Source organism: Acartia tonsa, chromosome 11, assembly GCF_053477335.1.
Source record: "Acartia tonsa isolate MP-2025a chromosome 11, ASM5347733v1, whole genome shotgun sequence".
NCBI classification, from domain to species: Eukaryota; Metazoa; Arthropoda; class Copepoda; order Calanoida; family Acartiidae; genus Acartia; species Acartia tonsa.
The window spans coordinates 28,233,290-28,246,625 of record NC_137270.1 but is presented as its reverse complement, the minus strand read 5'-3'; the positions used below and the strand labels follow the sequence as shown (position 1 = coordinate 28,246,625).

Genomic DNA, 13,336 nt, shown 5'->3' with positions numbered 1-13,336 from the left:
TTATTAATGGAATTTTACTTGTAATACTATTTGAATAAAATATGATAGATTATGCTTTGGAAATAATTACTTTTAGATTGTGTAATTTATCAAATACTAGCCTACTAGAGGCCTCTAGGAGTATTTGAGTGAATGGGGGTGGGAGGGGGAGTCGACCCTCTACTTTAAACTTTAGTTTTAAAAATTTTATATTGGGGGGGGGGGGTTGAATACGTGATACCCTACCACAAAATAATTTTATTTTCTAGTAAAGAAATAACAAATTTTGGACCAACACACAAAATTTGAGAAATAGATTCGCCCAAAAAAAAGTCATATATTTTTATTTTTTATTTGGCTAAATAATAGTGATATAGATAGATAGATATCGAGAATAAATATAGTTCTAAATTTTATAAACATTTTTTTAGATAATAACAAAAAAAAATTAAATACAACAATTAAATCAAAACTATGTTTTTCTTTTCTTTTTTACGAAATAAAATAATAATTACAATTGAATATGTATTGAAATGATATGTATAAATATATAAACTAGTGTAAAAATAATGTTTTTATAACATAATTTGTCAAATAATAAAACATTTCTTAATATTAAAGAAAAAATAAGACAAAAAAAGGAATAAAATAACTTAAAATTATATGAAATAAAGAATAATAAATCGATTGTTTAGTTTGTGATTAAGATGATAACATAATTAATTTCAAGATAAAACCAAATTGATAACAATTTACCAAATTGTAACTTCTTTTTAAAAAAATCTTTGGGTATATTAGATTTTTAAAGATGAGAAAACCGCAATAATATTATTACATCGCCAAAGCATCACAAGTGTAGTTTTTCAAACCTTTATGTGCAGAAATCCAATTCTCAAAAGTACTTAACCTATACTAACCCTTCTTAATCTAAAACAACTCCTAAATAAAGGCTAAGACTTATTATTGGCAATGTGAATAATACTATAAATTACATTAAAATCAGTAGATTTTATAGGTATCTCCATACAGAGTAACATTTTTAAAATATATTCTTATTAGATAAGTGTATTTAACTTTTATGTGATTCTAATTATGATTTAAATAGTTATTTATCGCATCGTATTGACGTATAGTAATAGCAAGAACAAACAGCTAAATATTCTTATAAAGTGTATTAATTCAATACAAGGTTAACATATAATAATAACATTAATTAAGACAACTATTCACTTTATGTTCGTATCCTGTTGCAGAGCAATGACTTGCTCCGAAACCGTGGATACCAGAACTAAAAGCTAAACTATAAAATACATGTATTGCTCTTAAACTCAGGAAGAAAGGGACTATACATCACATTTCTCCCTGTCTTAAACATGAACCTCGGGTTCAACTGTAATATTTCAGATTAAATATAACAATAGATTTTTACATGTTAATCATCATAGATATTATAAGTAGCGTTGAACGCTTATAAAATAGATAATAGTGGATCTGGTATGACACCTGTCATATTTTTATATATTTTTTTTTATTTTTAGTCCAGATCTTTAAACATTTGTTTTCATTTATTTTGGTTCCTTAGAACTCTTTTGTGTTTTTTTTTATATTTTCCTTTATGTGTTTTTTTTTTCTTTTTTTTTTTAATATTTTTTTAAGAAAAAAAACATTGATTAACATATAATCATTTAAGAATGCATTGATTTACCTAATACATTAATTACATAGTTATCATAAATACATGATATGAAAATAACATTGGTTAACATATAACCATCAGATTTAAGCATGATATTATAGAGCATTAATATGAACATGAATTTTAAACTTTTGAGACTACTACTGCCTCAACAAATATTAAAAACATAAAATAAAATAAAATATGAATTAATACACATAACTATAATTGTTACTTTCTTTTCCCAGATGTTCTCTTCTTGCCAGGTTCTTCAATATCCATGGGCATAATAGCTTCCTCATCATTCACTCCAAGTTTTGCGGTCTCATCACACAAGCCGTCTTGAGACATCCTTGCCTCAGTATCACCAAGCATATGAAGACATCTCTCAAATCCGCTATTAACCGCAACCGAAATCGAGGTTGCAACGCTATCAACCTCCTCCTGATTATCCAAAATCTTTTGATGCTTACGACTAACCTCTTCTCCAAATTTATCAAGCATCATCAATATTCCAGGCGTGTGTTCCAACCTCATTTCCTCCCTCACTTGTTCATCAACACGCCATTGCTGATTCGACAATTCAAGGTCCAGACAAACAGGAATGTTCGGATTTAAGGGCTGATCCATCTGAACACAAACAGGATCCCCAAACCGAGTAACCAATTTGAAATCACCCTCGAACCACTCATTTACTTTGTGTTCAGGATTAAACTTCCACTCAATATTGGTTGTCAACAAATTTGTATAAACATTTCCATCCAACTCCAATTTGATTTCCTTCACTACATTCTCTAAAGTAGTATTTGGATCACATAACAATATCTGCTTGGCTAGAGTCGGACGAAGACGCTTGCAGCGCATCTGCATTTGCCAGGTCAAAATTCTTGCGTCTACTTTTTCATTCATCAGACTACCTGCATATGTGGCCCTCACCAGGTTATCAATTATGTCTCTTTGACCATCCAATCTAACATAACGTATCTCAGCAGGCATCTCTCCACTGGTGATTAGACTCACCGAATTCACGTTTATAATACGTGGAATGTAGACTGATAAGTTCATGTATTCATTCACCTGAATGGAGTCAATAAACACTTTAGCACTCAAATCCTGTTCAGACTTTCCATCAAGCCAATCTTTCTGTAACTCTAACAGGGTTGTGGATGGCATTTGCTTCAGAATAAAGCTTACTTTATTCACGACATCTTTCCAATGTGCCAGGAGCCGGACAGCTGACACAACCTGCGTCTTCAACCTCGGGTCAACACTATTACCCACCACCGTCCTTAACACCGTCTGAAGACTCATTTTACCATCTGCAGGTATGACGTCAATCTTTGCAAGTTGAGACCAATCCTCAAGTTCCCCCATATGTTTGATTATGGGTAACAATTCGCCCAACGTTTGACAGCTTTTTCTCTCATCTCCATCCAGGTATTCAATCTTAGCAAGCAATACCAAACTTGGTAAATTTTCGCAAACAAGCTTAGAGAGAAATATGGTCGCACTCAATTTATTCAGACTAGTTGTCTCGTTCCATGCCAACTTCTTATTGATAGCTTTAGAATGCTCACCAGCCGCCATCAGGTTGAGGTATCTTGAGTTCTGGCTGGTAAAGACAGGAATCCTGTCCACAGGCCAGTCTATGGAGTGGATACATCTTCCCATCTCCAACTGCACTGATAACATGTTTATCAAATTCAACTTAAACCTTGGTTCATTATCAATAAGACGAGCTAAATCTGCCAGTGGCATGTCTTCACTGCTCAAAAATATGTTCCTTGTCGCCCTGCCCACACTCAACGTGGGCAGCTCAACGCGCGACATTACCAACACCAGCCGGGATGCAGAGTTGCTGATCAATGCAGATACTGGTAGACCAGGTTTGACTTGATTTCCTTCATTGGCAGATTGTTTGTGGCGACCATCTTCTTCATTACTCAATAACTTTTGATTCATCGTTGCCGCCGTAACCAAACTGCAAAAATACAATATAATTAAATTTCAGCATAAAAAATTTAAGATCTAGCATTAAATTCTTCCTCAGTAAATCTTTTTTTATGACACCATGAACAACAACAATACAACAATACCAACATAGGAATTATACCTAACAACAACATTAACACAATCAAAACAAACTTGGCAAACAATGGTAATATATCTTTGAACAAATGTTCTAGACCAAACCAAGGACCTGTAACCTGTTCGAAAAATGACAACTTATGATCAACAAAATCCAATTTAGAAGCTTGTCCATTAAAATCCTCAAAATCCTCTAATCCCTGATATTTAATAGTCTTATTAAAATCAGCAATAAACACCTTTTCATCGTTCAGAAAAATCTTTTGTCCCACGTGTTCTGATTTTTCATTGGCAATATGCAGAAGTTCGAGTCCCTGCCCCTGATTCCCAAGGAACAAATTAGCTGTCAACTTCAAAAATACCGGACTTTGCGAACAATTCAACAATTTTATATCCTCTACTGCTACAATCATTCTACTATATTCTTGTATTCCAACTGTTTCACCTTTATAATCTACCATTAAGTGTCCTACTGCACATCCATAATCCACACCTAACTTTACTGGAATTTCAACCGCTGTACACTTTTCATACTTAGCAATTTCTCCTAGGTATATAATTCTGAACCCATGATGCATCTGTACATTTGACCTAACTTCTGTTTGAGCACATCTAGAAATACTAAAAAGTTCCATCATCCTCTCGTTTCTTTCTCTACTAGCCAAAAACATAGCATTCAAATCAAATCTAGCTTCCTGTTTTAACAAATCCCCAAAATAACTTCTAACAGCCGCCTTCGGTTCCTCTAAAAACTTGATACCCTCTAATTCTGTTACAAAAATGTTGAAATCCAGATGCTGCAAAGTAAGTTTCTCTGTTCCCATAATTTTAACTAAAATATTTCTTTCCAAGTTGGAAACAAAAAGTTGTTCATTCCAAGTAGTTAGATTGAATGTATCCTGAAAAACTACCTTAAAATTACTGGCCGGTTTTCGTACTACATACGGAAAATATGGAGAAGTTGATGTTGCCCACAAATGATTATCTTCAAAATTCGCCACAATCGTCTTTTTATCATAATCCATAACAACATTTCCCTTGATCAAAACGGGTGTATTTTTTATTAATATATGCAAAGTCCCAACAGCAAAACCTAAATTGTACCACATATTGTGCGCGTATATTCCCAGTGTCTTGCATTGAATATTTTCACCCCCAACATCCCAGAAAGGTGACAATGTTCCATTAACTGTGAAACTGTGAACAGTTGGCAAATCTATATTTACTTTAAAACTAATTCCATCATGCTGATACTTGCCAGAATGAAAAACCCTCCTACATTCTTCCATACTCAACTCTACCTGTTTTTCATGTGGCACGTCTAATACGTGCACATGACTCGCGGTACCGCAAAACCAGCGCTCCAATTTTAGTCTAACCTCACAACTAATGGCTTCTGACAATATAAAATCGGTTTCTGCTAACCCCAACAATTCCACAGATCTGACCGGTTCCATCCTATCATGCAAACAGGCAGCTGATCTAAGTTCAACATTACTTATTTGAGAACAATCATAAGCTGCTAACCGTGGATCCTGTGACGTATACATACCACCAACAACAATCAAACAATAAAACTGCATCACAACAACAAATAGCAAAATATCCAAGTACCTGACTCCTCTTTCATCCTTGGATTTCTTCACAGGTACTGGTCCAGCTCGTCCACTCTTTGAACTACAAGTGTCCGGTGACCTCTTGCGCATACCACGATCTCCACGATCTCCACGATCTCCACGATCTCCACGATGTCTATCACCACCGCCGCTTCCTCTCTTGTCATCACGCTCTCTACGGTTCTCGTGGTAATCTCTTCTCCTGCAAATATTATACAAATTATTACAAATATTATTTTTTAATCAATTTTGCTAGGTTCCTATTTTTTAATCAATTTTGCTAGGTTCCTAGTTACTACATCGGCTACTGAATAACGTTCTAATCTGTCCTTTTCTCTGTTTTGTCTATCCTCTTCTAATTTTTGTAATTGCATTTCATTTGTAGAACCTTTAGGACGACCCTTAACAGGAATAGTCTCAGACATTTTTTGCAATTTTGCATTATCTAACGATCTATCTAATTCATCCTCCTCAACATCTCTACCTCGTTTAACACTTCCCCTTCGTTGTTCCAAGTCTACAATTTTACCTTGCAATTTTGGAAAAGTGTCCTCTAAAATACTCATCCGAGACTCTAACTCTCTAGCAGATTCCATGTTAACATCCTCTACACCCAAACTGTTATCTACTAAGCTATTATCAGAGGCATAATCCCCATGAAAAACACTATCCTTACTAATAGTAGAATATGTAGAATCTAACTTAGTTTTGTCAGTCATATCATTTGAATCTACACTATCAGAAATATGAGTACTTTCCAAAGTGTCACTAAGATCCTCAACTAAATCATCTAAATTTTCATTATTCTGAGATACATTCTGAGATACATTTGACCTTTGCTGTGACAACCCAACACCCAAAAAAGATTTCTCCAAGAATTCTGGTGTTACCTGTCCATCCTTCCGCCTTCTAACCACCTCTGGACTAGCGCCACAACTATTCTCCTCTTCAGAAACGCCTGAACAAGTTAAATTTCTCAAAGTATTGGGAAAGTCATAGTTTACTTTCAAGGTATTATCCACAGAGAAACATTCATCTGTAATCACTAAGTCAATCTTTTCATCTGGAGTCAAGTCTAAAGTACTCTCAATAACATATATTTTATCTCTTGGTACAATTCTCACCCCTTTATCTTTCAATCTACACTTTTCAAGGGGCTGAACCTCGAATAAACTATCAGAAATTGCTTTTGTCACTAAACACGGACCCACCCATAACGAGCAGAGTTTACGAGCTACACCAATCGTTGTGACGTCATAAAAAATGTAACAATAGGAATTTATAGCTACCGGCCTACCTATCCTTTCTGTATTTTCTACCTGCAAATACTTCTCAGTTCTTTCTTGTCCAGTCCTCCAATTCTTGTCAAGGCACTCCAATAACTCTGAAAAATTCATATGTTTAATTTTCGAGCGTGTTAACGGGTCAAACGAGTCAAGTGGAAGCTTAGGGTTTCTTAGGAACATCTTAAAATATGGAGAACATCCTAACCTCCGATTGAAAGAAGTGTTCATACAAAATTGTGTAGCTTTAAGTTTATAAGCCCAATCTCCATCTTGGAAACGTAAATCAGTCTTAAGAAACGAATACACCGATTGGTTGTATCTTTCACTGTAATTCGAATTTGCTGATCTTGGAGGGATAAAAATTTGTTCAATTCCCAACCTTAAACAAACTTCCCTAAAAACTTTTGATTTGAAGCTTTGTGCATTGTCAGTCCTAATTCGCTCGCAGAGTCCCCAAACAGAAAATAAATTAAATTTCAGACATTCAATAATTGTTTCAGCTTTAACATCCTCAATAGCAAACAACCACACATATCTAGTACAACTGTCAACTACTATTAAAATGTGCTTACAAATGACTCCATTATATTCACACTCATTCAAAGGACCTAAAGCGTCTATGGCCAACTCTGCCATAGCTTCCCCAGCCAAAGGAGAAAATTCTATATTATGATTATGTTTAGGTTTTTTACGTCTATTCAAACAAATGACACAATTTGCAACTGCCGCCGCTACATATTTAGATACATAGGGAAAAATGAAGTGACGATTAATCCTGCTCAAAGTTTCCAAATAACCCCTATGCCCCGCTGTAACATCTGCATGAGCTAACAAAAAAACTTTATTGTACATTCCAATAGGTACCACTACCCGTTCAATAAATTGAAATTCTTTCTGAAGCCGCATAGGTGAAGTCAGGATAATTAAACCATCCTTATAACTCAGATGTTCAAAAAATCTTAATATTTGTTTACCACGATAAGGCATTTGAGACAATTCTCTGGACGTAGGTTTGACATTATTTACAATAAATTTCCTCACCTCAACTAAAACAGGATCCTTCTCCAGGCTACGACTAAATTCTCTCGCCTTCAATCTGGATGATATTTGACTGGCCGTCTCTGCTCCAATTCCTGCAATAAGACATAATTTAGGATCTTCCAATTGATATACAGTATCCAATATTAACTCTCCTTGTTCGTCAGTCGATAATTTAGATATCCTATCTTTACTATCCTTTAATGCAGTACGTGACAATATATCAACATTAGTATGCATCTTGCCCTGCCTATGTACAACCTCATAACTGAAGGTGGATAAAAAATTTATCCACCTTATGGTGAGACCAACAAAATAACCGTTCTGCCTCCAAGTAGATAGATGTTTCAGTGCAGCTGAATCAGTTCTCACGATAAACTTCTTGTGTCTCAAATAACATTCAAATCTTTCAACAGCATTTACTAATGCACATAATTCTCCTTTATGTGCTGCATAATTGGCTTCATGAGTTGAACAAACACGTGACCAACACGATATCATCCTTTCTTGTCCATTCTGTTTTTGACTTAACACCGCTGACATAGCTGTAGATGACCAATCTGTATCCAACACAAATGGTTCAGCCTCCATTCTCCAATCTGGAAATGATTTACTTATTTCTTCACAGAACAATTCTCTAGTCTTTGTAAAAGCTTCCATACTTTTTTCATCCCATTCTATTTTACTACTGTTTCTAAATTTGTTCAATGGTGCTGTAATATCAGAAAAATTCTTGAAATATGAACCATAATAATTTATGAAACCAGCAAATCTTTGAATATCTTTACCTGTTTCAGGTACTGGCCAATTCTTAATCTTTTCAATATATGCTTGGTCCATAAATATGCCTTCTTTATTTATAATATGACCCAGAAATTTCACTTCCTCTGCAAACAATGTACATTTTCCAAGATTAATCTTGAGGCCTGCTTCACAGAATGTTCGTAGTAGAATATTCAAATGTTCCAGATGTTCCTCCACAGTCATACTATATACAAGAACATCATCCAGGTAAACTAGGCAAAATGCCCTCAATTCGGGACTCAAATCCATTACTCTATCCATCAACTTTACAAATGCACTTGGAGCATTGGTCAATCCAAACGGAAGCCTCTTGAAGCAATATTGCCGTCCATTAGAACAAAATGCTGTATATTTCCTGACAGATTCCTTCAAATGCATTGAATTATATGCTGAAGTTAGGTCAATAGACGTAAAAATCTTCTTTCCTCCAAGTTTGTCAAACAGCTCGCCAATGTTAGGCAAAGGGTAACAGATCTTCTCAGTTATCTCATTTAATGAGCGGTAGTCCAGGACAAAACGGACTTTCACCTCGTTAGTATTTCCAACTTTCTTCTTAACAGCAAAAATTCCAGAATTAAACGGTGAATTACATTCTTCTATCACATCCGTTTCTAACCATAAATCAATTTGTTCTTTTAGTTTTTCTGCATGATGAGGATTGAGTCTAATCATCCTATTCTTGAAAGGTTGAGCTCCAGGAATCAACTGAATATCATACTCCTCCAAAGTACAAGATCCAATATCTGTAGGATCAATCGATAATGCCTTGAAATTCTTTAAGAACAACCCAACTATCCTTCCTTTCAAAGAAACATTATCCTTTAAAAACGGAACTTTATCCAACTTCAATTTATCTTTAATAAAACGAATCTTCTTTAATGTTGTTGACACATCTTCTTTAACCCTGTTCTCTTGCAGCATTGCTATCTTCTCCGCCACAAACAAATTTCCAACCAAAGTACCAGCAGGAACAGATTTCTTAACAGCTTCAAAATTCGTGATTTTAGTCATAATTTTACCGTTCTTTCCCACCTCAGTAATTCCTTCGTTTATCAACAAGTTATTCCGGCTACAGTAACCTTGTCTTGGAGCTATATAACATAACTGTCCTTCAGGCATATTTCCTTTAGTTGAAACTTCTACCACCACTGTACTCAATGCAGGAATTTCTATTCGATTTTTCAATGAACAAATCCATTTTTGGTCTTGTAACTCAGCTACATTAATCTCAGGTTTCGTAGTTCTTGCTTTCTCCATCTTCTCCAAAATTGTATGAACCAAATTCTTCACTACAATTTTCCGTTTAGCTACTAACTTCACACTGATTCCATGCATCTCAATCCTGTTGCCGTCTTTGGCAAATATCGTCTTCACGTTATTTTTATTCAACCAATAACTGCCCAGATTCATAGGTACAGTCATGCCAGAGATAACAAAACAATCTTCTTGAAAACTGTGACCTCCAATCTGAAATTCAACATTCCGAGCAACACCATCAATCTTGATGTTGGAACCCTGCACGCCTGTGGCCTTCGAATCCGTTTCTTCAATCACACAATCAAGCTTTCTAGCCAACACTTGAGATATCAGGCAGCCTCTTGCATTGCCGCTATCAATTAACGTCAGGATTTCCATGCCACCGATCTTTGTTGGAACATAAACTTCAGCCGCTCCAGCCGCCATCTCAGAATCTTCATGAAACTTAGAAAACAGCTATCTAACTCACACCAACAGTTATGAGGTTGTAACTATCCAATGGTCTATCAAATAACTATCTATCTGTCCACAACATAAAAAAAACTGAATAAAACAATTCACTCACCTACAATATTTCATTCACCAACAGAAATGTCCAAAAATATCTCCTAATCCACAGTCAACAACATAAATTCTCTGGCCAACAGAAACTCAACAAACTGTTAATCCACTTCTCTCCGACCAATCTAAAATATTACAAAATTTTAGATGCCAATTGATGGAAAATCACTGTACATAAGAATTAATATTGATCGACCAATCTAAAATATTACAAAATTTTAGATGCCAATTGATGAAAAATCACTATACATAAGAATTAATATCGATATTAATATATATAACAAGATTTACAAGATTGTTTTTCGAACAGCAATATATATAATGGTAATCAAGTGGTAACAATCATGAAATCATAACAACTCACCATCAAATAAATAATGATGTCAGTATCTCCCAACCACCAAAAAACACTCTTCTCAGCCAATCTAAAATAAATACAATGATTTTAGATGCTATAAATAAATGTTTCACTGAACCAATAACTTGTAACACAATAAAAGAAGTTGTATTAAGAAATATGACATGATCAAACATTATCAATCACCAAACAGATTAATCTTTCCAAATACCGTAAGTTCAATTTTTTAAAATTCAATAAAATATTACCTAACAAAACTATTATTGTCAGATTAAACTGAGATGTATAAAAGGTTTAAAAGTCGAAATTCAACTAACTATATATCTCAATACCTGAGAGCACTTTCTTGCGCAGCTTTGCTTCTCTGCGCAGCCCAACTTTCTGCGCATGGCGCGCTCCACGCCCGATAATCATTTCAGCTACCTCTATACACCGCCCCATATTGCGCATACCAGCTCTGAGAGACAGTGCAAATTTCCTTGCAAATATGGTCACTCCCCCTCTCTCCCAAACAAAAGAGACAGCTCCCCCATATCTGCGCATACCAACTCTGAGAGGTAGTGCAATATTCGTTGCAAATATGTACACTCCCCCTTTCTCTCCCAACAAAAGAGACAGCTCCACCATATTTGTGCATTCCAGCTCCGAGAGACAGCCCCTCCCTTCCTTCACAGAAAGAGACTTCTCCACGATTATATCTAATGCATTATAACAATTTTGCTTCATGAAATTCTAAACTTCATTAAAAATTTTGCTGAATCAACATCACTAAATCGCAATATAATTGTTTTAAAATCGAATACTTTAAATCACAATAACTGACTCATCTTTAAAAACAATTTTCCACATTTCATCAAAATTTAATACTTTTAAAATATCTAATTTCATATTTTTATCAAATTTAATTCAATTTAATATTTTTCAATAGCAATTTTACAAAATTGTATTCCTAATTCGTTTTTCATTTTCACTTTTTTATTATTCTTATCTCTGTTAGACTTCACAACAGTCTGAAACAAAAAAATGAATTTTCTTATTTTCAACAAAACATATCAAAACTAAATTAATTATTTTGATTTCCATCATAACATAATCTCATAATTTCATATAGGCTTATAAACAATATGTTATTTTTTCATAATTCAAAATAAACCATCAAAATAAATTATCACAAAATTAGAGTTGCGTCGTTCACTTTTTATCATTAATTTTGTTTTGTTGTTGTTTATTTACAATGCGCATAAATCAAAACAATGCCGCGTAACAATTAGAAAATGGAATAAGGTTTTATGATTATAATAATTCAAAACATTAAAACCATAAAATGTCATCTATTATAGCATTATTCCATGCCTCGACTTCCGCTACAAGATCGTCTTCATAATCGCTTGCCCCTAAACCATCGACATGTGCCACTTCCTTCGTGTCTTCCCCTTCTTTCACCTCTCCTTCAATTTCACCAACCAATTTCTTTTTATCCATACTATTTTCATTCTTTTTAAAACTCTTTTGCCCCGTCTTATAAGGAACAAAAGGCTTGTTTCCCCACCGCAAAAAGTATTTTCCTTTAGGATTAGGCAACTTTTTATCTCTAATATCAAAACAATCCCTCATCATGTGACCCTTTTTGTTGCAATAATAACAAATAAATCCACCTTGAATTGCGCCAATTAAAGGAATAAGTTCAGCTGGTCCACCAAATTCATCGGCCAAATCAATTTCACATTGATTTATTTCAAATGACAAATTATCTTCATCACTAACCTGATCAATAGTTACAGGATTTGACTTAGAACCAACGCCACCAACCATCGTCTTAGCCAAAGCCATCTGGTTTGTTGTACATCCTCTAGCCATTGACCCTGAAATTTGATTAAATTGTAGCCCTTTAACAATCAATTGTGCTTTAACTATTAACTCTGTCCGAAACTTCGTTATCATTCGCACTTGTCCGTCACGTTCCAAATCCAATGCAAATTGACGCATCTGATTAGCCAAAAGTGGAGATAAAACCACATTACACACTTGAGAATAGAAATCCATAAACATATCATCTGTTGGTTTTGGATACGCACGTTTCCAGAAGGATAGTATCTTATCAAAAAATGCATCAATCTTATCATTCTCATGTTGCTTAACACTCAAATACGCATCTTTACACACATTTTTCATATCGGGTGGTAAAAATGTCTCCCGCATCTTACACAAATACCCCTTTAATGTTAATTGTCTATTCTCCATATCAGCAGGTTTTAGTGTATAACCACAAGCGGTCCTTACACCCACACATTTATCAAACAAAATTTCCTTACAAACTTGATGATTAGTCATATGATAACGTCTAGTAGTCATCCAAAATCTCTCCAAATAATCGTCAAAGAAAATCACATCATCGTCAACTGCAAATTCAGGCGCATTTTTTCTGAACTGATCATCAAGTTTAGCACACGTTTCATTGTACCTATGCACATTCTCCTCCCCCTGCGAAACATACAGAGATCTATCTGGTACATAAACAAGAGATTTACACCAACTAACCTGTGAATCACTCAGTCCAGCCTCAAAAAAATTGAGCGTATTAAAATCCTCCGCATCAACCTCAGAAAGGGCTGGCCACCACATGAGAACTCCATTATAGATATTATCCACAGCATCAACTCTAGACAATTCCCAA

At 34.7% G+C, this 13,336-nt stretch overlaps 2 protein-coding genes across 2 annotated transcripts; both read right to left on the bottom strand.

The window, feature by feature from the left end:
• Positions 1–1,590: 1,590 nt before the first annotated feature.
• LOC145332723 (uncharacterized) lies at positions 1,591–10,291 on the bottom strand. Its single transcript, XM_080177766.1, has 4 exons — positions 6,678–10,291; positions 6,249–6,316; positions 5,357–5,560; positions 1,591–3,635 (listed from the first exon to the last, which is right to left on the bottom strand). The coding sequence occupies exons 1-4, from the start codon at positions 10,167–10,169 to the stop codon at positions 1,886–1,888; spliced, it is 5,514 nt and encodes a 1,837-aa protein (XP_080033892.1). The 5' UTR covers positions 10,170–10,291; the 3' UTR covers positions 1,591–1,885.
• On the bottom strand, positions 6,722–11,501 carry LOC145332724 (uncharacterized). The gene is made up of 5 exons (XM_080177767.1): positions 10,995–11,501; positions 10,669–10,729; positions 10,309–10,429; positions 7,686–7,777; positions 6,722–6,742 (listed from the first exon to the last, which is right to left on the bottom strand). Exons 1-2 carry the CDS (start codon positions 11,386–11,388, stop codon positions 10,671–10,673), a joined length of 453 nt encoding a protein of 150 aa, XP_080033893.1. The 5' UTR covers positions 11,389–11,501; the 3' UTR covers positions 6,722–6,742; positions 7,686–7,777; positions 10,309–10,429; positions 10,669–10,670.
• Positions 11,502–13,336: the final 1,835 nt, after the last annotated feature.

Coding starts and splice junctions, on each gene's coding strand:
- LOC145332723 (XM_080177766.1), bottom strand. CDS start 10,169: ATGGCGGCTGGAGCGGCTGAAGTTTATGTTCCAACAAAGATCGGTGGC. Junction 6,317..6,677: donor GAACTGAGAAGTATTTGCAG/GTAGAAAATACA, acceptor TAACTTGTTCAG/GCGTTTCTGAAGAGGAGAAT. Junction 3,636..5,356: donor AAGGATGAAAGAGGAGTCAG/GTACTTGGATAT, acceptor GTATTTTTGCAG/TTTGGTTACGGCGGCAACGA.
- LOC145332724 (XM_080177767.1), bottom strand. CDS start 11,388: ATGAAGCAAAATTGTTATAATGCATTAGATATAATCGTGGAGAAGTCT. Junction 10,730..10,994: donor GCGCAAGAAAGTGCTCTCAG/GTATTGAGATAT, acceptor TATTTATTTTAG/ATTGGCTGAGAAGAGTGTTT.